This window comes from Numida meleagris, chromosome Z (genome assembly GCF_002078875.1).
Source record: "Numida meleagris isolate 19003 breed g44 Domestic line chromosome Z, NumMel1.0, whole genome shotgun sequence".
Classification (NCBI taxonomy): Eukaryota; Metazoa; Chordata; class Aves; order Galliformes; family Numididae; genus Numida; species Numida meleagris.
The window spans coordinates 38,345,869-38,371,628 of record NC_034438.1 but is presented as its reverse complement, the minus strand read 5'-3'; the positions used below and the strand labels follow the sequence as shown (position 1 = coordinate 38,371,628).

Here is a 25,760-nt window from a genome sequence, read left to right as displayed (position 1 = left end):
GCACAACTAGCATCCATTTCGTGATGAAGACAGCTGATGAACAGCAGGATGGAAGCCATCACATGAGTCACAGATGGTAACACTGAACACTTAACCATGTTGCTTTACTGAACTGCTTTGGTAGTGTGGCATCAGATAGTACTCTACCCATTTTACGATGCTGTATTGCATTAAGTGTTATTCTTCCACCACTGTTCCACCAGGCCCGTTCAGTCTGCGTAGGAACTGCTGGCTGATGCATCCATCCCAGCAGGTGCCTCAGAAATTGCGGTCCTTACCCCTTCCCAGTGCCAAAAGCATCAAATAGCAAAGTAACTTGGGGAGATACGCAGTTTCATGCTGGGTTGAGGAGATAAATCGGCTGGTGAGGGCCAGAGGCTATAGCAGAGAGGGCAAGGGTGGGGTGGTGCAGAGCAGGGCAGGGAACCACAGGGTGATGGAGGGCAGAAGTCTCCCTCTGCTGCTTCTTCTGTCCCACGCGCCCACAGAGTGAGCAGCAGTCCCCTGCCCACGGCGGCCATCTCGCCCCCGGGGCCCCCGCACTGCGGCCCCCTCAGCCCCAGGCCCGCTGCCCACGGCGGCCACCTCTCCGGCACCGCCGCGCTGCTGGCAGGAGCCGCCCGCCCTCAGAGCCGAGCAGGGCCCCCTGCGTGCCCTCAGTTGCCATGGTACCTTCCTGCTCTTCATCCTCTGCTCATCCTCTCCCGCCAGGGAAGAGTAAGCTGCGGAGACTATAACCTGCCCGGAGCTCAGCCTCGCACAGGCATCAGAGAGAAACCCCGTGCCGTACGGTGATCTTTTATGCAGGATTTTCTCTCGACCCAAAAGACCAGTTTCGGGAGAGCGCTGGTGCGGCACACCACGTCCAGGCGCTCTCCGTTTGGTGGCCGGGGCAGGCACAGCGCTGTGAGGGCGGCCGACAGCGCGCGGGGCGCTGCTCCCGAAGCGGCTGCGGGGAGAAATGACCCTCGCTGCGTTCGGGGCTGGAAGCGAAAGGCAGAGACACCTCCAACAGCAGGCCCCTCGAGCGAGGGACGGCAGGGAAAGTTCGCCACTTCCGCTCCAGTGCAAGAAGGCGCAGGAAGCGGGAGCAGCGCCCTGCCCCGCGGAGCCCCTCGTTCCTCAGTGCCCCGCTCTGGGCGCTGCGCGGGCAGGGCCGGGCGGGGCCGGGGCGGCGGAGAGGCGCGCCTTGTGGCCGGCAGGGGGCGCCGCGGCTGCGCCGCAGAGACTCCGGCTTTGGGGGGGCCGCCGGGGTCGCGGTGCCGAGGGGGGACGGGGCTGCAGAACCTGGAGATCCCGCTCTGTGATCACTTGAAACCAGCTGTGTATGCAGGCGACGTGTGGAGGAAAAGGGGTGTCTGGTACTTCAGGCTGCAAAGGAAAGAGCACAAAAAATGCTGAGCCCCGCTACGGCATGTTGTGCAATGCTGCAACACGCAGGGTGTGCACAGCAGCATCCCACTGGAGCATCCCTCTGCTGGTGCTGGTAGACAAAACCCGGAGTATGAAAGCCTTTGGAAAACGATAAAAGGAGGTACAACCTTTGGAGTTCTGCAGAACTAAGCCATCAGTAAGAACTTCTTAATATCAACATACGTAAAAGGAAATAAACTGCACAAACGTACTTCATGTAAATTAAATGAACAAATACTTTCTTAAACCCTACTCTGGTCACCAGTCTGACCACCAGGACTTAGGCTGGCACCCGTTACCTGGAAATGGGTAAGCACTGGGAAGCACTGGGAAGATGAGCTGACAAAACAAGGCACGCGGGAACAAACTTATCATTTCAGATAAATGTAATTGCAGATGGTGGATGTCACCTATAGAGAACCAGCAGGTTCTGTTTGTTTTTCTAGCAAACAAACAAGCAAGCAAGAAACTCACAAAAGCAACAGATCAGGAAGGCATCCTGGAACGGCAGTTTGCCCAGTGCAGACACTGATAGCCTCTGAATTAATGGCAAGTACTCAGAAACAAGGCTGGGATGTACTTGTGCATGGCACTGAGAAAACATCCTAATGCTCTATGGCAACAACAAGCACCTGCAAGGTGCTCCATTGCTAAAGATGGGATGCTGCTGCACATGATCTGCTGCGGGAGCTGCAGGCTTAGACGCTGCTGTGTTCTGTCAGAATATCACAGAGAGCATGTTTCACACAGAGAGGACAGAGAGTGAGAAGAAATATCCTTGCACCTATGAAAGGAAGCAATTCAATCTGGGGTACAGAGGTGTAAGGAGAGATACGGAGATGATACAGTGGTTGGTGGCCCCCCAACTTCTGTTGGCTTCTGAGCAAGAGCATTGAGGGCTCAGTGTGCTTACTGCTGTGCTCTACTCCCTCTGTCCGTCTCACTTTTAACTTCTAATTTCCTGTGGCAGCAAGCAGCACTAAAATGCTTCACAGGCAATGGGTTGCTATGAGCCATGCGCTGGAGATGCCTTGCATAGAGCACTATGAAATTATTAATGCTAGGGGGGAAGGCTTATCAGGAAGTATCTCCTCAGGATTAGGAGGCAGTATGGATGGTATCTATGGATCATAATTACCTGTATGGGTAATAATGGCATCTGTCATTTACTCATAATTCCTATTAAGATAAAATATTTATAAATGGTGTTTCATGTTTCAAAACAAATGCTGACCATTATGGAGATGAGGGCTGGAGAGAAACTTCCTCATGGGTTTATTATCATGTAATTGTCCATAATGGGGGTTCTTCTACTTTCCACTAAGTCACAGAGCACGGGGCAGAGCAGCACTCAGTGGCTCCTGCTGGTGCTGGAGCCAAGCAAGAAAGCACCTCCATTAGAAACCTGAAGATTACTTATCCAGCAGAGATTAAAATCCAATGATGTCAACGGGAGTGGTACATACAGATTACATTTATGGCCCCCTGGGTGTCTTTTCTCATTAAAAATGCAGAATTAAATGACAGTTCTGTGTTTGAGGTACACAGAGCACTGAGCATAGAAGAGAGTTGGTTAAGAAAGTTGAGTCAGACTTCATCTCCCAAGGATGCCACAGTATTGCCTGATGACTGGAGTGCCCTCGGGCCTATGGATGAAGGGTTCACCTGCAGGTCACAATCTCATTGACCCATTCACCCAGATCCTTCCTGCAGCCCTGATGCAGATGTTGCTCACTGCTGACCCTAATTCTGTGCACTGCGTTCTAGGCACAGTTCTGCCACACATACAGAATATCTCCTGCAGCCTGTTCTGGGGCTATGGGTCTGGCCTTTAGAAATGGGTTCTGATATGTTTAGAATTAATTTCACAAAGAATTTCTTCCTCTTTGGTCTCCTATAAACATTTGTTTAAAATGCAAGTCCTGTCTATAATTCAATCTTTAGAAATCTTTACTGAATTTAATGTTAAGGTGTTAGCCCAGGGACACTGGATAGACAGACAAATACATTGCTATGCTTACATACACATAGGTTTTGTAACAGAGACGATACCTTTACTGAAGTATAATTTCTGATTAATAACTGAGATGTATTGATTTGTAGGGATAAAGAAAGGCAATTATAAAAATTTTCTAAGCTGCGCTGACTGTTCTTATACATCGGACACAGAACCCTATCTGGAGCTAGGTGGAAAACGTTCGTTTTCTAAAGTAATGAAAAAAATGTTTTGTGCTCATTAAATTAATTGACTGCATTATGGAGCTGATGATTGCGCTCTCTGCTTCAATCCCCACCGTGTCCCGCGCTACGTCTGCACTGACAGTCCATGCACGAAGCGTTCAGAACGCACCCGCGGACCCAGAGCCGCGGTCGCCGGGGTCGGGGGGCAAAGGGCACGGCGCGGGAGGACGGGGGAAGGCCTCAAGTCCCCGCGCACCCGGCTCGGAGCGGGCACGGGGCTGCGGCGGACAGCGCGCGGGGGCTCGCGTGGGGGGCCGAGGGCCGATTGCGGGGTTTTGTTGCGGGAGTCCCCGTGCGGGACGGGCAGTGCGCGGTACCGCCGGTGTGCGGCTTTTCTATGCCGCAGCACGGCATCCATCCCCACGCTCGCGTTTCCCAGTGAAGGTGGAGAAGCGGCTTCTCCTCTCCCTTTCCCTTTCTGGGAATTTCTGAGTTTCTCCGTTCCCGCGAGCCGCAGCCGTGCAGGAGGATGAAGGAGCGCGGTGGAAATGTCCATCAGCGCCCAGCACAAGGGCTGCGAGGCGCCGCGCGGAGGAGCAGCCTGTCCCCGCAGGACGGCCCGGAGGGGCTGCCTTCCCTACGGCCGCTGAGCGCCAGCAGTCGTCTTCCGCTCGTCCCCTTCTCCTTGCCCCCTCCTCGTCCCCCGCCAACCCCGCGGGGGTGTCGGGGGCCGCCCGCCGTGCCCGGCTCTCCCGGCCGCTCGACCCCGGCGTCCGGCGGCGGGGGGAGGAGCGCGGGAGCGGCGCTCCGCCATATTTCTGGCTCACCACGCCCGCGGAGCCGTACCATTGAAAAGCCGGGCGAGCCCGGCCCTCGCTGCCTCCTCTTCCTCTCTGCCGGCTGTTCTCCACCCGCCCCCTCTCCTATCTTCCCTGTCAGGGCCGAGCCGCGCCGCGGTAGCTCAACGGCAGCGGCTGTCCGCGCCAGAGGGGCGGGCAAGGAAGCTCTCCTGCCGGGCGCAGCCGAGGCCGCCGGGCTCCGGCTCCAGGGCGAGGGCAGCGGCCGGGCGATGCCCGTGCGGAGGCTCGGCGGGCGCTAGAGCTCGGCGGCGGGCTGGGTGGGCGCTGCGGGCGGCGGGCGAGGCGGCCGCCGGGGGAGTTCGGGGCTCGGCCGGGGAGCGCCGCTGCCGCCGCGGTGGAGGCGTCCGCGCCGTTCGGAGCGCGACTGAGAGGAGAGGAGGGGTTGGGAGCGGCGGGGATCCGGGCCGCCCTGCCTCTTTCCTCGCCCGCGTGCGGCATCGAGGCGGTCCCCGCGCCTGCCCTGCGGTGCGCGGTGCGGGCTCAGGCCGGTGCGGGTGTGCGAGCGAGTGAGTGCGTGCAATTTTAGGGGGTGGGGGCTGTGCCTGAACCAGTTAGGAAGAATGACTCTGGAGTCCATCATGGCGTGCTGCCTGAGCGAGGAAGCCAAGGAAGCCCGGCGGATCAACGACGAGATCGAGCGCCAGCTGCGCCGCGACAAGCGGGACGCGCGCCGGGAGCTGAAGCTGCTGCTGCTGGGTGAGTGCGGCTCGGCGCCGCCAGGCCTGGCCCGGCCCCGCGCGGCTCGGCTCGGCTCGGAACGGTGCGGGCCGTTCCCGGCTGCCTCCGGGGAGAGCGCCGGGCTCCCCGCGGTTGGGCCTGGGGCGGCAGCGGGGCCGGCCCGGTTCCCCCAGGCTCTCGGCTCCTCGGCCGCGGCCCTGCCGGGGAGCCGCCGGCCCTGGCCCCGCCGCCGCGGGGCGTGGGTGCCCGCCGCGGTAGGCTCAGTGCGGGAGGGAAGCGGCCTCCAACATGGAGCTGCGAGGGAGGGGCGGGTGTCGGGGTGATGGGGGCTCGGGGGCAGCTGCCCTGCGCAGCGCTGGGAGCAGGCGTTCGTGTCCGCCCTGTTCCGCGGCTGTTGGCTCGCTTGGTGCATTTTTATTTGTTGTTTTTATTTATTGAGGTAAACTGGGATGAGGGGCTGTGTTCGGGTTGTAGAGCGATGTTACAAACGGCAGAGAAACCGCGAAGGCCAGCGTGCGGGCAGGGAGCTGAGAGCAACCTGAGGCGTGCGGAGGATGACAGGATCCTGTAGTACTTTTCAAACCCACCGACCCGTCAGGAAAGAAATACTCGGCATTGTCTCTCATTAGAACTGAGGTGGTTGTTTTGGAGCTCCAACCATGCAGTGGCAATACTTACCTAGTAGGAAATTGGCTTCTGTTAAAATGAGCCTTTTGAATTAAAACGTGTTTGTCCATGTCCTACACTGTGCCTGTGGCTGTTCAGTCACTGCCCGGGACTCGCAGGGCCCATAATGTGCCCCCAACCAGTGCCTCTGAGGGAGGGCTGCTCTCATGGCCTGTACGTGGGGCAGGGAGCAGGACAGAGAGGTCGGGACTTAACTTGAGTGCTTCCCTGTGTGCATGCTGTTTGCTGCTCTGTGAGATATATAGCATGTCCTCTGATATGGCGGAAGGTATTGGGCTCCTCAACCGATATGGAGGGTGGTGGAGGTGGACGTGGCTGGTGCTCACAGTAATGGCGTTCTGTCTTATTTCTGTCCTGGTTCTGTCTGTGAAAGTGCATGTTGTGGCTGTTTGGGAATTCACAATAAGGACAAACTAGAGTAGATACCATCCATACAGTTGCACAAATGCAAGCTTAAGTATAATTACAGAGTGGTGTACGCTCACTTCGGCGGAGACAGCTGGCATACCAGACTTGTTAACTCAGGTCCAGACTTCTCTGTGTTTCCGCATTTTTCTTGCAATGAAGCTAGCGTTTTCTCCCAAGCTTTCAAAACCACAAAACGTGTATAGAGTGACACTGATGAACTGCCCAGAGGGCCCGCCTGCCCAATGCTACGGGCTGTCTGCTGGCCGAGGGCAGGCAGGGAGCTTCCTGGGCAGTGCTGGGGAGATTTGCTGGACTGCTTGCAGGAATGCTTTCTGCCAGTGCTGGTGTATTGTAGAACCACAGAATGGTTTGGGTTGGAAGGGACCTTAAAGCCAGTTTAACAACAGTTCCAACTCTCTGCTGTGTGCGAGGCTGTCACCCACCAATTCAGGCTGCCCAGGGCCCCATCCAATCCAGCTTTGAATGCCTCCAGGGATGGGACATCAACAGCTTCTCTGGGCAGCCTGTGCCAGTGCCGTGACACGTCTAATCTAAATCTCCCATTTTTGAATTTAAAGTCTTTCCCCTTTGTCCTATCATTATCTGCCTGTGTAAAAAATTGGCCTCCCTCCTCTTTATAAGCTCCCTTCAAGTACCAGAAGGCTGCAGTGAGATCTCCTCGAAGCTTTTTCTAGGCTGAACTAGCCCAGCTCCCTCAGCCTTTCTTTGTAGAAGAGGTGGTGTAAGCCAGGTGTTCTGATGTGCTGGGGGAGATGTAAGCAGGAGGTGCTGGAAACAAGGAGGGGTGGGTTTGGTGTCCCACTGGGCAGCATGGCTGTCTGTGGGTAACAAAACTGGAACAGACATTGTTACTGTGCGCTCATTTTTGGTATTTCTCTGTGTCACGCTGTTGTGTTGGGCTGGAAGTGCGTGTGTCTCTGCAGCTGTGTGGATTAACACTTAATGAACTCTGCTTGTGAAATGCAGATAGTGGTGAACCACTGTTGAAGTTGTGGCATTGGGTAGAGGTTCAGGCTTCATTTATAAACAAATTTTGAGGAGAAGTTCTCTGAATAGTGGTTTATTTTAGGTGCATGACAGGACTCTTTCTAGCCACTCTCACTGCTTCCCCAGCATCAGCAGTGTTTGGTTGGTGAGGATGTGGTGTTTGTGTGGGTCGTTCATAGGAGAATGAGAGAGACAGACATTTTAAAATTAGAAAAATATTTGTTAAAAACAGTGAGACTGGTAGCATGACGAATGTCTGAAATTAGTTATAAGTTCTGTAATGGGACAGTGCAGTTCTTGACAATTTAAAAATAAAAGATGTCTTTCCTCCTCAAAGCTGAAAGGACTAACATGCTAATATTGTTTGGTTTTGTTATATTTAAACATAAGCAAGCACTTTTATTTTTTCCAAACGTTCCAACATCTGAATCCCACTGTGTGGTGTGGGACTGAGAAGCCTAAGTGGGTTAAAGGCTTTTGAAAATGAGACCGAGCTGTATCCCCTGGCTCGAAGGAGAGAGCTAGCATAGCTTACACTGAGCCACTCTAATTGGCCATGCATGTACTTCTTCACTTGTAACAGCCCTGTGCTAAAGCTATTAACCTGAAAGGCTTTAAGGCACAGATAAGCAAATCTGTGCTGGATTTTTACTTGCATGTTCAAAAATCAGATGCACATACAATGTGGGGGAAATAATAGCATTTTTGGATCAGAAGAAAAGTTTTGGGTTTTCTGGTGTTCCCCACACATTCTGCCTGCCTCCCCCCCCCTCCCCACGCGCACACACACCCTGTGGGCATTGCAGTACTTCCCTGCAAAGTGAATTAGTTTTCTCCTTTCTCTACTGGCTGTGCAAGTTACCATTACGGAGTGACATGCACATACTGTGCCAGGTGCACCCTGTGTGTGTATTAATAATGATACCTTTTTTTCTTTTTGTAGGATCAGAGTTCAATACGCTAAGTCATTTCTGGAAAACTTTTACAGCATGCTAAGATTATTTCTCAGCGTTAGTTTAAAAATAAACCTTCTCTGCAATTAAACATTAAAATACCACATCTAGGTGCTTTACTGTCCATCTTTGCTTCATTTTTGGAACAGATGGGAACACGAAAAAATTGCTGAGTTTTTTGTTTGTCTTTTACTATTGTAATTCTAAAGAGCCAGAACTTAAAACATACTCTGAAGAGTGTTGCAAAGGCATCATAGTAGATCTGCTAGCAGAACTTGGCTGTAACATTTAAGGCACTTTGGAACAAATTCAGTCTTCCACTGAATTTGGTTTTAATCCCAAGTATTTTCCAAATTCTTCTGGATTTCATTACTGCTGAACACTTCGTAAAACTGTATGATTGTTCTCCAGAGCCTAAAGTTGTTAATATCCATCCATTGTTGGCTGTTAGCTGTAAAAACACTTACATTACTTTTATAGCTGGTAGGAAGTGAGGTGTTTTAATGCATTGTATTGGTATATGCCAGACAAAATGTAGAGCATTCTTCATGCTTGTGTTTTAAGTGTGCATGTACATATTTAAGCATGCTTTAAAACATGCTGTTTTCTCAAAGCATTTTCTCAGGGAAGTGCTTGGAGTGTCTAAGAAAATAATTCAGAAATACCATACTAGCTGGCTATGTCTGTGTATCCGGAAGCCTTGGCCAAATTAAGTGTTGGAGGGGCTGACAGAATATTTACTGTTTTCTGTCCTATTTGCTGGCAGTGTCAGGTGCAAAACACATTGTTAAGAGGTGATCGTCCCTTCTGTCCAAGATAAGAGAGGTGCAGTGCGGAGAGCTGCCCGACATAAGCATCCATTCATTTGCTGTGCGTTAGCAAAGGAAGCCGGTAGAAGATAAGCCGTGTGAATTAGCATGGATGGCAGCTGGCCTGATGTGGAAAAGAGCATCTGGGCACCCAGTGAATATCCAGTAAGCATGCAGGATATATATGTATTTGCTTTCTTACACCTCTGTCGGCTGAATTAAAGAATCAGGTGGAACTCTGTGAATTAGCAAGGACTTCAACTTTCTTTAGATAACTCTAGGAGGAAGTGAGCCCATTAAGTCAACAATGAAGCACACTGGTCTTATATAATCTTTTCCTCAGCTGGAGAAACAAGCAAGCTTCCTTATTTTTACTGTAGCTGAGCTGCTGTGTGTGGTTTAGTAGTGCAGGGCAGCGTGGCAGTTTCTTAACAGATGTTGCAGTAAATCACTGCTGGTGCATTTGTACTCAGATGTGTGTTCTGAAGTCTGTGAAAATGAGAATTCTGTGAAGCCATGCATATATGAATTTCCTGTTTACATTGTGTACATTGACTAACTCTTGGAGGTCTGGCCACACATTGTTTGACGTGTTCTTTTTTTCTTTTTTTTCCTGAACATTTGCTGCAGTTACTGAGCTGTTCAGAAACAGATATCTGCCGTGTACAAATCTGACTAGCCAACCAGAGCAAGTCACATAATAGAAATGTGAATATTAAATTGACATACATTGTGTGGCTGTTGATGTGAACTATCTAATCATTATTGAAGTTGATGACCATAAATCTCAGCAGTTTTCCAAGCACATTCATTCAAAATTCTTTGGGGGAAAAAAGTCAGTGAATCCGCAGAAGTGTAATTTGAGGTGTTATTTTTAAACCCCTGGAGTAATCAGACTTTTTGTTGTATCTATTTCAGTGCTTTGCTCTTCAGAAGGGCAGTGTATGGTAGAGAGGCTCAAGTACATGTTGAGTATGTCAAAATGTTTTCCTATGGTGAAGATATTAACCACGTTTGAGAAAATGACACAAATGTATTCATCCTCTATATTTTTGGTAGGCTGTTTTGCAGCTGCTTATCTCGATACGTTCAATGGCAAAACTGAAATGACAATAAACTGTGAGGTAGGCTCACTATTTGCTATTGATTAGCAATGTGTTCCACTTGTGAAGTTATTAACCTAGAATGCTGCAACATGTTGAGATCAGTGTCAGGCATGTGCCTGTGACTAAGCTTTCTGGAAAAGTTTGGAGTCTCCTTTACAGTCCTGCCTTGTTTGGCTTTATCTTCTTTCCCTCCTACAGTCTGAAATCCTTGCAGGTAGGCAGCGTACCCTGCTTACAGAAGGAAGTCAAGTGATAACATGCATTTCACTCCTGTGCACAAGGGAAACAAATGCTGATACTGGTAGTACATTCTGACTGACTACTTTCCATGTTTTGTTAAATCAAAAAAAGCTAGAACTGTAACCGTATTTTGCTACCTTATATATGTATTGGTCCATCCCCCCACTTGCACTGAGCGCTTTGAAATTAGTTTAGTTGGTACCACAGTACACGTTTTCGACAGTAACGTGAGCAAATACTTTATGTACGCATCCTGACATGCTGTAACTAGATTGATAAGTATCTCTATTCATTATATCTTCTAATGTTATCCTGGATGCAAAACACCTTGATGTATTCTATGATATATAGTTGTATATGCCTGTATATAGAAAAATGAATCTTCATCCTTATATCAATGTGATACCAGGATTTTTCCTTTTCTGGGGGGAATATATATATTATTTGTATCTATTGTAGAGGAAGAGTTTGTTTGCAGTGCTTAAAAAGTTTTTTTGTTGCTGTTTTGGCTTTGCTTTAGAAGTGATTTACACTCACTGAAGCACATAAGGAATAGCTTAGGGTTTCAATAGTCAGTGAATTCTGACTAATTTTATTCATAAGTCAGAGAGCCAAGGGACCCTAGATTTGTTTCTCACATTAAAGAACAATATGGAATTAGTGCAGGAGGGAAAAGCGTGCACTGAGCAGTAAAATCTCTGGAGAAAGGACATTTGGGTGTATGCTGCAATGTTAAGAAATAATAGTTCTGCTTTTTTTAGCTACTTGAAATTATTTTGTTGGTGTCTAATCCCAATGCTGATTTCAGGAGAGAAAGTATTTCTTTTGAAATACTATGACAGTCTGCAAAATTAATCCCAGGAAGGTGTGAAATAACTTGGTACAATAGATGTGATTAATGGTAATTAGCTTTGTTGCAGTAACAGAGTTCTGTAAACACTAAACATTTTATTATTGTTGTTTTTTGCTGCGCTGAGTGGTGTAACACTCAGGAAAAATCTGTTCTTGTTATTTATGAACAGCTCTTACGGATAGAATTATGGAAGTATTTTAGCATTCACTTCTTATTTGGTCTAATGACAAAATGTCTGACTGGCACGAACCATGAGCAGGAAAGCAGTATGAAACAGAGGAAGATCCTGGACATAGGAAACACTAGGAGGACCTTCTGTGGTGTTTCTGTGGTGTTTCTAGCATCAGAGTTGGAAGTATGAAGCAGACTGTAAGGATGGCTAACCCCTTGTGAAGAAAGTAGGTGTGTTAATGCTGGAGAACACAAATCTAAGAGATACCACGATTTTAGTAGTTTGAAAGTTACTGGGGGAGTTCCAGGAAGAGCCAAAATGTTTTTTGATCAAAATTAAAGATTAAATCTTGAGTGTTCTGATTGCATGTTGTTCTCCCAATAAGTAATGTTGATATGGAGACTGAACTGAAGAGTATTTGTCAGAAGATTTTGTCTTTTGTGGGCTTGCAGAGGACAAATTGCGCAGAATACTCAAACTATTTAATCTGCACGCTATGCTTAGTGTTCAGAGACTGTAGAGTTTTATCACAGAGCCCTTGTGTAGACGCAGCTGCCAGCAGAGAAGTGCTGTTGTTACTTTCTTTCTGAATTTGAGAGGGTGGTGTGTGGCTGTGCCAGAGGCAGAAATGAAACACATCAAACAAAGGTTCTGCCTTTCAGTCAATCCACCATGGTGGTTTGCCTCATCCTTCCCTGGAGGGAACGTGATGCTATTATGTACGTAGCTTGAGTAAAGCAGCGGGACATCAGAAAGCTTGTGAAAAATTGAAACTCCTTGTGGAGAAGGTGAAAAAGATAGCAGAGGAAGTATCACTGCTGCCTTTGTGCAGCAGAGCTGCAACCATGGTGTTTGTAAGTTAGGTTGACCTGCCCTGCACATGGGAGTAGTAGTTAGGAGTGGGTCTAAACAGTTTTGTCCAGTGCCTGGGGCTGGGTCTGATTTCGCCTTAGAACGAACAGGTTGATTAAATGTTCACCCAAGGTCCTCTCCTTATTGATTATGTATGCCTGTTGTTTTATATCTTGGAAAATGGGGTGGTGGTTCTTGTTGAAATACTTAGGATTCACTTCCAGCTATCAAAAATACATTGGAGGAGGATTTGTTTATCTTTGAAGAAAATAGCGGAAAGAAGGGTTAGCATTTGAAATACATTTTATTTACCTCGTTAATTCTAAAATCTTTGAGAAATCAATGCAATTAGATCCTTAACTGTTCTAAAGTTAACTGGAAGTAGAGCTCTGATGTTGGTAGTTGTCATCAAATGTGCATCAGGAGGTTTTTTTTTCCTGGATGTGCTTAGCCATTTTCAGGTTAACTACTTGGTAGGCATTTGGCATGGTTGGACATAGTAGATACCCAATCAGTTTCATGTTATTTCAGTGAACAAGAGTCAAGAGCTTAGCATTTACTATTTTTGTTATGATATGGCCATGAAATCAAGAAAAGTCATTTTCTTGCTTACAGATCAATAATCTGATCTACTATGTAATAAAAATGTCTTGGGTATGTTTTGCCATTCTCCATTAAAATAGATATTTTGGACTTAATAGTACTTGAATTTATGGCACAGAAAACTCATTGTTGCCTTGTCTTGTTTATATGTCTGTCCCTTCCTGATCTGGTTGCTTACTGGCTGCTGGTGTACTGTCTCATGGTTCTTCTCTAGTTCTTTGCTCTACTAGCTCTGGACTCAAAAGTAACAAGATAATCTTAGGCAAAAAAATCCTTATACCAAATGAGCACATTTATGTAAGTTAAGGCAACTAGCTTTTCTTTCCTTGTTCTATAAACTCATCACTGGAGAGTTTTTAACTCTTAGGTCTTCCATTGATGATAGTGTTAATTATCTTGCTCATGTCAGAGAATCTTCTAAAAGAAGGCCTAGGGCTATTCCAGCCCGTGTTTCTGGTTAAATGAGAGTCATCTGGAAAGTCAAACAGAATGTTTCCGTAGCAGTGACTGTTAACCTACATGGCCAGAAAAACAAATGTATATAAATAAGAAAAGATGTTATAATTTCTTGTGATTTTAGGGGATTGATCAGGCTCGTGAAACTTAGGGTCAAATATGAGCTTTTATATTACTGTGATACTAAATTTACTAAGATCAAGTGTACTATGTGTGTCTTAGCAAGACCAGAGCTGTGATAGTAATGGACGTTAAATACTGAAAATGGAAGGAATTGTTCACATACCTTTAACACATTCTTATATTGCCATATCCATATATATGGCCAATTTGACATTTCCCATTTTGGAACTTGTCATTTAGATGGCAGTGAAATCAGCATGTGGTTGATAGTGAAGACCTTTTGAAGGTGTTTAAAAAAAAAGTTTCAGAAAAAAATCCACTACGTTTGATGCAGGTGCAATTTGACTCAGTCTTTTAGGAGAGGAAAGCAATGTGGATTCATGCAGTACTTTCTAATTCTGCCTTTCTTATTTTGTCTGTAAGAAAGGAAATAATAGTATCCTGGAAACTGAGATACTCTATATTTGTGCTCTTGAAAAAGATCCATAAGCAGAACTAATGGTTCTACAGGAGTATTTAAATAGCTTTGCTTAACCTTTCTTTCTCTCCTTCTTCTTTCATGCTTGTGTGTTAACGGATCCAGACACTTCAGAGTATTTTCAGACAGGCTGACAGTATTCTTGCCATTTTGATCTCTCCTGTCCTGAGGCTGCTGTCTTTTATTGGCACCTGGCCATCATTAAGGAAGAGGAGATCTCTCAATGCAGGCCACCAAACAGCTGTCATAATGACTTCTTGAGCACTGCTGACCTGGCCCATACTTGAGAAAGATCAAAGTTCCTTTATCTCTCTGCTATTCCTTGCATCCTCCAAGTGGAACACTTTAAAGTGAACTTTTATGGAGTTTCCATATGGGAAATTGCAAGCATTGGATATAGTGCCAAAAGAATTTCATGTAAATCCCCTATGAAGTGCTTTTGATATGTAAAATATTTTTTTATAATCCTCTGAGATGGGGAGACATCTTTGGCAGCCCCAAATAACTCAGGTTGTAATTTAGAATGTTTTAATAATAATGAATGTCCTGGAATTAAACATTTCATACTTCTTTGCCACCTGATTACTGGATGGGACAGTATTTTTTTCCCCTCTGAAACTGCATCTAAACATACTGTTTTTCTTGGTGAGACTAGAATGCAGAAAAGAAACTGAGATTTTTGAGTTGTGTTCATTATCCTTTTGCTCTATTTATCTCAGCATTGAAATGATAAACTGAGAGAGATAATAAATGTTTACTCTGATCTGTGAAAAGATGTATTTCACTTAAATGACTGTTTCTCTTCACTTAGCTGATTTCACTGAAAGGCAGAATGAGCAACAGGAGTAAATTTGCTTTTATCAAAATATATAATAGAGCATTTCCAGAAAATAGGACTAAGATTCATTGCAATTACTGAATTTGTGTATTGACCTATAGTTAGGCATGTTTGATCTAGTTCTGATGTTAGCATCAGTAATATTTTACTGTGAAAGATGTCTTGGCTTGTGATTGTCTCCATCTTGGCTGGTAATGCCATCTGTGCTCACTGGAATCTAGAAGCATTCTTTGTCCAGGGTAATTTCTGTTCTCTTGGGGTTTATTTGCTTAATTCCATTCATTCTTGCTTCTTATCTGTAAGAGAAGATAATAATGAATTCTGAGTTTTATTCTGAATTGAGTTGTACAACAGAGTAGTACACTATTATTAATTATTAAATCTAACTAAGGTTAAGAGCTAAACTTAGGATAATCTCTGAAGATTCTAGCCTTTGAACTGAAGCCAGATAAACACTGTGTACAGAATTTGGTAGTAGCTTAATTGTGGCTGTGCTCCCAATGACAAATGCAAACCTATGACATTAAACAAGAGATTTAATATGTATGCTTTAAAGTTTTTTCTCTTAAAGAAACTTCTGAAACAAGCATTCCTTGGATGATGGTGTACTTGGGCTTGCAGTTTGGTTAAAATTTACTACTATGTTAATTTTGCTAGTGCAGTTTTCAGCTGGATATTCTTGGGAAAATACCTGGTCTGAATCTTCTGATTTGTGGATTTTGTCTACAATTTCATGTCACAGTGTCAGGAGCATGGTATTAAACTTTTATCTTTTTTTGTCTGGGGGGTTTTCCTATTAAGATAAAACCAGTAAAACAGGAGGAGATGTAAACTCTTTGTTTAAGGAGGGAAAATAAGGTGCGTTTTTTCCACATATACAGTGGTACAATATGTGTGACTTACCAAGCTGGTAGGATGTATTCTTATGTTTGAATAGCCTGAAGAGGAGGGGGGAACACCATGGCTTTTGTAATGCATTTGCTTTACACTTCAATTGTTTCTATCTCCAAGGAATGATGATATTTTCTGGAATAATCCACAGCTGGAGAAATGGGTCATCACCTTTCATGCTTGTGTGTTTTATTTGTCTTGTTTGCATGATACCAAGCTATGTGGAATGCATGAATACCTTCCTGTTCCTTTGCAGGGTTTTTTTATGTGCAAAGAGAGCCAGAACTCTGGGGAGTGGTTAGAACTGGAGCTATAAGCAAGACTTGTCTTCGTTGACTTAGTATAACTGGTTTTTGTTTTGTTAAACAATATTTCAACCTACCAATCTAGATTGTGGTTTGCATATAGTTTTATATTCTGTGTTGGACTCATGGCTTTTAGGTTCACCTGTGTACTTGGTTTTTCCTTTGATTGGCTGGTCTCGGGGAGTGGTATTTTTTTGTTTTACTTTTTGAGCCAGAATGTAAATCTGTTCCACGAAAAGTTAGCAACAGTTAACCTGTATATTTACTGTGGAATATATTGTCTGACGTTAGGTAAAAAGTAAAAACAAAACAAAAAAACCACTAAACAAGTCATGGTCTAAATTCATCGTTTTCTTGAACCTTACTCTTACTAACAACCTTAAGAACAAAAGGAAGATAGTTTTTTTGTTGCAGCTGAAAAGATAACCACACATAAAAAGCCCTGCTTAGGGCTTTTTAGTCTGTATGGCTGCAGCTCTAGGATGGTAATGCTTAATCTGAACTATAACTGTAGAATGGATTTCCTAGTTCTTTGGTCATTAGGATCTCTTTTGACTCTTTTTTAGCTCTTCAGAATCAATGCCAAAATACATTCAGCAAGAATTGAACACTTGTGTATGGTTGCTTTTTTTTATATTAGATTTTTTTTGTTAGTACAAATGCAGAACTAAAATTTCTCTTCTGCTAGTTGAGATACTGGTAGTGAGATGCATCTGAAGAATTCAACAGCCTTCTGAGGTATTGCATTAAACTAGTTTTTTTTGGATGTTTGTCTATCACAATAGAAAAACTCTTTAAAATATTTGCTTTTCGGGGTTGGTTCATTCATCAATTGACAGCCTTGCATATAACAGTATGCAAAATGCCCAGGCTTTGCCTGTTCCTCATTTACAGGTTAAGTTAATTACATGCCTGCATCATATCCCTTCCTTAATTTACCAATCCCCAGCTGTTATGTCACATAGTTTTTGTTGATTTTATTCTATTTCACAGTTTAAAATCTTTCTTATACTGATCTTATATTGCTGGGATCCACCTTATAAGAGAGCTATCCAAGAACTTCTGTCTATATAATTTAATACTTATGGTTTAAACAACGCTAATTCATTTAATGCATGCTGTGTTGGGTTCTTGTATGACACCAAGTTACTTAGCAGATACCTAGTTTTTCCACACCACTGTCTTTGTACGCCAAACTGTTGGAGCTGCTGTAACCACACAGCAGCTTCCTGGTAAGTTTCTCCTTACCCCTCTCTTCAATTTTTTTTTTCCTTTGGTGATATTTCAAAAATTACAAGGTAGGATGACTTCCTAGGTACTTCTGAGATTATCTTCGTGAGGTATCTGGACCTGCTGAGTAACGATGTTCTAATGTTACTAAATCCTATGTCTTATTTGTCTTCAGTGGGTGCTGTAGTGGAGATGCTTTCATTGGCATTGTAAATGTGATCTATTCCAATTTTCTATTTTTACCTCCTCTCCTATCAAGACTGCTTTCATTATTTTCTACTTGTTCTGTGCAATTTGGGCTGTCTGGTATTCAATAAAATGTTCTGAATCGACTTTCAGTTGCATTTTATGTCTAAATCTAGCTTTCACTTGTAATTCTGCTGGTTTTCACTGAAGCAGCTCTTGTGAAAAAACATACAATGTCACATACCAATGCTATCACATACCAATGCTACTGGTTTTGGATTTCTTTTGTTTACATAGCAAATGAAATTGAGTCCTGATCATGGGCTCTAAATGTTACTCTTAATTCTAGTTATGCCACAAGTTCTGTTTCTTGATAAGTATTTCTGTTTCTCACTTTCAGTAGTGCAATGATATTCAGACCTTTTTTGAATTTTCCCTCCTTTTCTTAAAATGGGGATAACTAAATAGTGCAATTTTATCTTCTATAGTAATCCTGTGATTAGTCCCCAGAACAAAATTTTAGCATCTATGTTCTTTACCTATCTTGGAGTTCTCCTCTAGATTATTTCATTATTTCTCTCTAGTATGAAGTGGAAGTTGTTCAAATTTGTTGTCAGGGTATTAAATGCAGGGTATTTAGATGTTTATAATTTGCAAGATACACATCAATTTGTTTCATGGCAAATATGAAGTGTCATCAGTGGCTTCTCAGTGATGACTCAGCAAATGTGCAACTTCAGTATCATCATCTGTATTAAATACAGCTGAGCAGGTCCATTGCACTGCTTACATCCAAATAGTTGTCTGTCCCAGATGCCTGTGCCTACACCCTGGGGGTACCTGCAGGCTTCTCCTTTGTACTGCTTTTGGCTCATCCACCTCAATTGCATGATAGGACTGTATGCCAGTTCCTTTGTTTGAGGGGCAGTGCTTGATGAATGCTTGGCAGCAGCTACTTAGCACTGCTGTGAAATATGCAAACAACTTCGGGTTGCATCTTGAGACAGACTGACTGTAGAGGTCTGTCATGAGGGTTCTGCATCTTCTGTAAAAGGATCAGGTGCCTCCTTAGGAGCTGTGTAATTATTGTTATCATTATGGCCATATATGGATGCACCAGGACTTAGCTGCAGTTGGAAAGCTGGGATGTTTATGGAATCCCTTTTCTAACTTATCACAGTCTTACCTTCGGACTTTCATGGAGAGAACTTAATCTCACTGAGAAGAGAATTTGAGACTGATAAGACTAGTACTCATGAGAGTAAGTTCTCTTGTGTGCCTGTGGAGACCAGCAGGTTTTGCAAAATTTTCAAACATAGGCTAACACAGCTGGAGCATGGTTGGAACTTGACTATTCTTCTCCAGTGCTTACTAATGTGTAGCCTGAATTCCTCTATCCCTGGAGAAGTGTTTTCTTCATCTACTGAAACTCTTAGGCCTTTGCTCATTCTGCCTGGTGGATAGTGAGTTTAAGATTAGGCTTTCTATCACAAGAGAGGCATGGATATCCTGGGGAGAGTCCAGGAAAAGGTTATGTAGACAATGAAAGGATTGGAATGTCTGTGCTTTGAGGAGAGGCTGAGAGAGCTGGGGCTGTTCAGCCTAAAGAAGAGGATGTTCAGGGGGGATTTCATCAAAGCCTATAAATACCTGAAGGGGGGATGCAAAGAAGATAGAGCCATTCTCTTTTCAGTAGTGCCCAGTGATAGGAGAAAAAGGCAATGAGCACAAACTGGAACATAAGATTATCCAGACAACACTTCTTTACTGCCTGCGTGTTGTGAAGCACTGGCACAAGTTACCTGGAGGCTGTGTGGTCTCCTCGTTGGAGATTTTCAAAAGTCACCTGGACGTGGGCCTGGGCACATTGCTCTGGGTGGCCTTGCAGGAACAGGGGTTGGGCAGAGTGAGCTCTGCAGGCACCTGCCATCCTCAACCATTCTCTGATTCTGTCAAGTACTGTGAGTGTGCTGCAGATATGTATCACCATTTTATCCAGGCCTTCACCTAGTGTGGGGGCAATTCTGTAGCATTCCCATTACTCTGTGCTGCCTCTCAGTTAACTGAGAGTTAACTGAGTTGCTCCTATGCTTATGAGTGTACAGGAGTTATTTGTAGATGCTTCTGAGCTGTTGCAACTGGCTACCTCAAGGAAAAGTAGTGAAAACCTTAGTTGTGCAGCTTGGAGGTCTTCCAGTAACATGACATTGTTTCTTGGGGAGTAGTAGGCCGTGCTGCTTAAGCTTGTCTTGTGGGGTGGGCAGCAGGATAGTTTGTTACCCTGTGTTATGGACTGCACTGGGTAGCATAGGGCTGTCTTTCAACAGGTCAGGGAACATCTGCAGGACTGAGGCAGGCTGTAGCTTCAAGATGTTGACAATAGTCTAAGGGTCTACAGGCCTGATCTAGTGTCAGCAACCCAGTGGTGTCAACATTGTTATGTAAGGTGGGACATTACAGTATAATGAATTATGAATCATTATAATCACAGCAGGGTTGAAACCCTGCAATTCAGGCACATGCACTTTGGCAGTGCTCTAACATGGTATGTGAGATACTCACTGATGGCTGGGCAGGTAGAAAAACACCCTGATAAATAAACTTGAATGTAGTCATAAGCTCAGTAGTTCTGCCCTGTGCTCAGGGGTGCCATGTCTAGTGGCAGGGAACTCCCATCCCTTCCTCTTTCAACACTCATCCCTAGCAGAAGTATGCTGCAAGGTCAGGTCAGGAGACGATTTTCAAAGACCATGGTCAATTGCCTATGCAAAGTAGGTATGTGAGGGAAAGACAGAAAACACATCTGTCTACAAAGACACAGTATTTCAAATAGAAGCCTATTTTAAAATAGATACAAGTGTTTGTTAAATTGCTAGTCTATCCAGTTGAGGTTATTCTGAGGTTATGTGAGAAGGATGGGAGGTGAGGAGGAGGTGTACAGACTGCCCATCTACAGCCCTGCCATGTTCAGGCCAGATGCAGAGCACTGGGCTCCTACCTTCTCTCCTGGGGGAGGGAACAGAGCTGGCAGGATTTCACTGTAGAATAAGAGTACATTGGTAGAGGGCTGGTGGTCCCTCTTAGAGGGGTGCTTGGGATGAGGAGAGGAGGGTCACAGGCTTAGATGCATACAGGCACACAATTCAAAGCAATAGGAAGTTGTGCTAAATAATGGTAAATGAAAGTTCTCCCCTTCTTTCCATTTTCCCTTCCCACTCAAGACTTTCAAGACCTTTCTCTCTCTTTTCTAGTTTGTACAGTTAAATTGAAGAGACTAAATCTATAGGAAGGCCACTCAGACAGGAAATGCTTAATTGTTATCTCTACTATTTCCTCTCAGGAACAGAAGGGGAAAATGATCCACCCCTCATGTCTTTTTGAAGCAGAAGTTGTCCTTTACCAATTGGTAATGCAAATTCAGAAGCTTAATGCTTTCACAATAGTCTTGTTCTGGACTTCAGACAGCCCTTTAAGTTTGTCAGGAAGCAAGGCGGAAGATTGTTTTTCTAATAATGAAGGCTGCTCCAATTCTATATTTGACATAAATATTACTTAATATTTCCTCTTAAGCTAGCAGTCTCTCTGTAGTGAAAGTGTCATAGGCTTTATTATTTTCCCAGTAATCTCATTGTAATTATAGTTCTAAGAGTTATGTTTCAGCAAAATGCTGGAAATGACACCAAGCTTTGTTCCTGGATCAGTTAATAATTCATCGTTTCTCAAACAAAATGATGATTCAGGCTGATCTAGATTTTGAGTCCTGTTTTTTGTTTGTTTCACCTGCTATGTAGTGCTTTAGATGCTGTAAATTATCAGGGAATGTCTGTGTCCCACCAACTCTGCTTTTTGTGATCCACTTAATCATTACTGCTTGGGTCCTGCAGGATGATTTCTTACATTGAGGCTGGTGAGGCACTGGAACGAGTTGCCCAGAGAGGTGGTGGATGCCCCGTTCTTTGAGACCGTGGACGTTAGGCTGGACAGGGCTCTGAGCAACCCGATCTAGCTGTAGGTATCCCTGTTCATTGCAGGGGATTTGAACTAGATGGCCTTTAAGGGTCCCTTCCAACTCAAATAATTCTATCATTCCACTTCTAAGCAATAAGAAGTTTGCCTTTAGTTGAAAACTTTGTGGATAATTGTATTCATACAATAGCTTTTCTGTTTGAAAGAGTGTCATACTGAATCTCTGTTTTCAGGTTGCAGAGGAGAGAGGCATGATACATTACTCTGATAGATAATGCTGTTCCCCCTCTAACTCATCATCCAAGTTATGGGCTGAGAGAGCAAAGAGGCTGAGGTATGAAAGCTACCAAAGGAGCAGATTTTAGTAGTTGCTACACTGGAAATGCTTGCATAGGCACAGTAGTATTTTCATATCTTGCTCAAGACTCTATGAAATGTCTGAACCAGACTTCACATTTAAGTATCTTGGGAATGTCTTCTTATTACAATTCTATAAAAAAAATCACTATTTATAGAAGTTCCTTTTCATTCTTTTCTACTGTGTACAGTGAGGTACTGATATTTTTTTGGTGGCACTGGTAGTTGATTTGTTCTGAAAAACCGTAATGTGAGTTGTCTTGAAAGGTGCTGTTGTATTTCGTCTGAATTATGGCAATGGTTCTGTTTATTCAGAAGTAATTTTGATTAATATTTTTGAATGTGTATATGGAAAGTCCAATCACTCCTTTCTTTAAATGTCTGTTTAAAAGCACGGAAATCCAATAATTTATTTCTGGTACATTTGGCTTCTTTAACTATTGGCTCCTCATACCACAGCAATCAGCAAACTTGCACACCTGACTGCATCTATTTACTCTCCTCATACCACATCACGTAGATGAAGAATCTAGTTCAAGAGATTGCAGGATTCCTGGAGAGAATTATGTCCTTTGCCAGCAAACGCTTCAGTGCCTAGCTTGTTTCCCCATTGACCTGATTTAGAAGCCCAGGCAGAATAAGATTAATAAGAATGTGTGCGGATACCCAGAACTGTGAGTCTGTGGCAGAATTGGACTTGACCTTTTGATTGAGAGTGATAACATGATTTTTGTTCCTGCTTATCTGATGATGCTGCCGGGTTTCCCACATGTGGATAGAAAGTACACCACAGTGTATACTGATAGTGAGATTGCTTTCTTAAAAGGCTGAAGATGGGAGTTTGAGCTGAATTGGCTGAGAAATTAAATTAAATCTTTTCTGTGTTCTACAAGACTTTGCTGAACAATGTGATGCTTTAAGGGGTTATTTTCTCCTCTGGCTGCATTTTGAAGTGCAGAAGATGTCTTCACAATTTATGCCTGATGTGCTCTGGCTGGCAAGCTTTTTCCACATGAACCCCTCTGCAGAGAGATGTTCCCTTTACAGGTGCTGATGGCACTTCAGAATGAGAAACTAAACTCATTGTTTTTGCCAACTACAGGAAGCTTTTGAGTAAGTGAGAAGCAAAATCCTAAGCAGCTGTGGAACTTAAATGTCAGAAAGTGAGAAGGTGTAGATTTTTCTCATTAGCATCTAGAGAAAGCAGCAAAACACAGATGTAAAATCCTCGCAGTTGTGGAATTTGGCTTAGATCCCAATTCATTCTTTATTTTCGTGTTGATGCGTGTTGAAATCCAGATAGAGTATCTTACAGCCACTGAACTGCAAAAGACGAATATTAAAATTCTCACAAACAGCAGTTAAGTGCTTGTCTGTGGCCTAAGATAAAGCCTAAGTTAAAGCCTTAGTTCAGAGCCCTAATCTCCAAGTAGCAAGCATGTTCTAGTCTCATACGTAGTAGATGAAGTTCTGTAATAGTGTGTGAATCTTCTGCCTTGGCTTCAGAGGCATATGAATTTGGGTCTTCATATTCACAGTGGACCATTGCTGTACTGCCAAATCTGATGAGTAAGGAACTCTGGAAACTTGAATATTTAGTCCTCAATAAATATATTGAAGATAATAATTATCAAACTGGCTGTCTAAAAAGTTAATATCCATAAATCGCATGCACTGTCGTCACTGAAACTAAGCAGAAGTAAGTGTGAGACAGAAAAAGAATAGTAGCCGGTACTTCTGGTTGTATGGTGTGTAGCAATTACATTGAGAATAATTCAGTTAATAACTTCATGGTCTTTCTGGATCCTGGCTGATGAATACTATGTGGCTTTTCCAGGTCTAGAAAAGCTTTTATTATCTAAAAGGACAGCATCCTAAATAAAATCAATAAATATATTTTGAGTGAACATGTCAGATTACTATCGATTTGTATGAAGTAAGCCTTCTGCAATCAGTTCCTTGATCAACTGGAGCAACATTTAACTGCATAGAAATGGAGACTTTTCCAAATTAATTCTTGTTTCCATACTGCTCTACTAGATACAAGAGCATTTGTAATAAGAGGGAATAGTTACTTCCTATTTTCAAAGTGCTGTACTCCCACTAGCTGATCAGTCTCACTGTCACCTCAGTGAGGGAGGAAGATGTTGATTATTATTGCCATGATTGTAGGCGGGAGAATGGAGACAGAGGCTACATCCATGTTAGCAAATTGTGTGAACAAAAGTATGTGTCTGTTGGGCAAATCAGTAGGCGCTGAGAACCTGATGTCCGTCTTAAAGTTTTGTTTTGTTTCAAACCAGATATGATGTGATCCCAGGGACTAAACGCTTGGTTGTGGCTCGATGCATTGGGTGTGGTTCTGTAGTTTGTCTTCTGTATCCTAGTTTGTTTTTGTTGGTTTTTTTCTGAAGGAAGCTTCTCACTTGGAGATGTTTTGATGATAATGCAGGAGAGCACAGGGAACAGGGGAGATAAGGAGGACTGCTTATGAAGTGTGCTCCTGAACCTAATTTAAAGGCTAATGTGTGGGTAGCCAAAGGGACAACCTGGTCAGGGGCTTCAGTTGGGAGATCTGCCATTCCTATAGTTTAAGAAAGCCAAGTCTTCAGTTCCAGGATTGCTAAGGCTGGAAAAAAGGCTTGAGTTTACAGACATCTCTAAATAGCGTTTTATGTAGATGAAATAAAAATTTGACCCTAGTGGTTGACTGCTGTGCTGCACAAAGTTGTGAAATTGGCATTTCACCTCGGGGATTTTTCCCTCCTTGTTTGTGCTGGAGTTAACAAAATATTAATACTTTACAATAAGTTCGTTCAGACTTAGAAGCACATTTTAAGTCTGATTCTCATGAAAATTATTAGCTATGTATTCTATTATTCTGTGTATCAGTGTCAGTATCAACTTGTTGGGTGAAAAAAACTTTGAATATATTGGCTTTTTTCTGTTTTTAATGATATGTTCTAAATAGCCTGAACCATTAACAGTACGTCACTTATCTTTTGCATTACTTTCTGTGTTCGACTCTTCCGAAAGTTTGAATGGTAACATAATTGATTAATAAATGTTTATTCTTTGATTAGGCAGTGTCAAAACTTCAGTTATTATTTTGTCTTCATTAGCATCTAAATTGCTTGTCTTTTTTGCTTTGTTTGATTTGACTTTTTCTTTCAGTTAATGGTTACAGGTACTGTCTTTCCATGTCACTGAGATCTTCAGTGGAAGCTTCATCAAAGCAGGAGTAGATGACAGTAAAAGTTTCTGATCTTAATAAGTCAAACTGGGAAAAATGCAAACAACCTTTTAGATTGTCTTTTTGTCAGGAACAGAGAAAGACAACTTCCCTTCTGCATCTTTTTGCATGTGCAAGTATATTTATATGACCTTTAAAGTAATTTTGACCAATGGAGTGTGTGTAGGTACACATCGATATCATGACAGTGAGAGGTTTGAAGTCAGCTTTTTCATATGTCAGTTCTAAGTCTACCAAAATGACCATAACTTCTGAAATTTTCTGTGCATCAGCTGAGCCAGATGCTCAGAACTTGATATACAAGGTCTTCTAAACATCTTTCCAAAGTGATTTACAAAGATTATTGGCCATCAATGAGAGTAGAAAAGGAAAGTTTTGATTTAATAGAGATGGGAAGCTTTTGGTGATATAGTTGCTAAAAGTATACTTCATATTTGAGAAGTATGTCTCAAAAAGTACTCTATGCTAATTAGGAGGAAAAACATTAATCCATCAGCTAAGTTTGTAAGGGAGCAAGCTATTACACTGTAGTGTTGGAGTCAGATGCTGCTCAGAGAGTGATCTTGTGTATCTCCTGTCCTTACTTAAGTTGTAACTCACCACAGTAGATCTTGTACCAACAGTAGGGAGACAAATATTGTCTAGATGAGAGGAATAAGACAAAGCAAAATGTCTTAAAACTCTGAAACAATTGGATCTGAAGCTAGATAGTTGCTAACTGAATTTCTAGGATATGGAAATATAAAACATTAACTTCATTGTCCAACTTCATGAGCAAAGAGAATCAATCAAGATTTCTTGTCACCTGGCCTTGAAGAAAATTAAAGTATCTTGAATTTGATCAGAAATACATC

General features: G+C 43.6%; 1 protein-coding gene across 1 annotated transcript in view; it reads left to right on the top strand.

Annotated features, from left to right (window-relative positions):
- LOC110389577 (guanine nucleotide-binding protein G(q) subunit alpha) overlaps positions 4,772 to 25,760 on the top strand; it is a 139,529-nt gene continuing 118,540 nt past the window's right edge. The window contains exon 1 of the mRNA XM_021380245.1: positions 4,772 to 5,150. Within this exon, the coding sequence (XP_021235920.1) occupies positions 5,015 to 5,150 (136 nt within the window). The 5' untranslated portion in view covers positions 4,772 to 5,014. The remainder of the gene's footprint in view (positions 5,151 to 25,760) is intronic.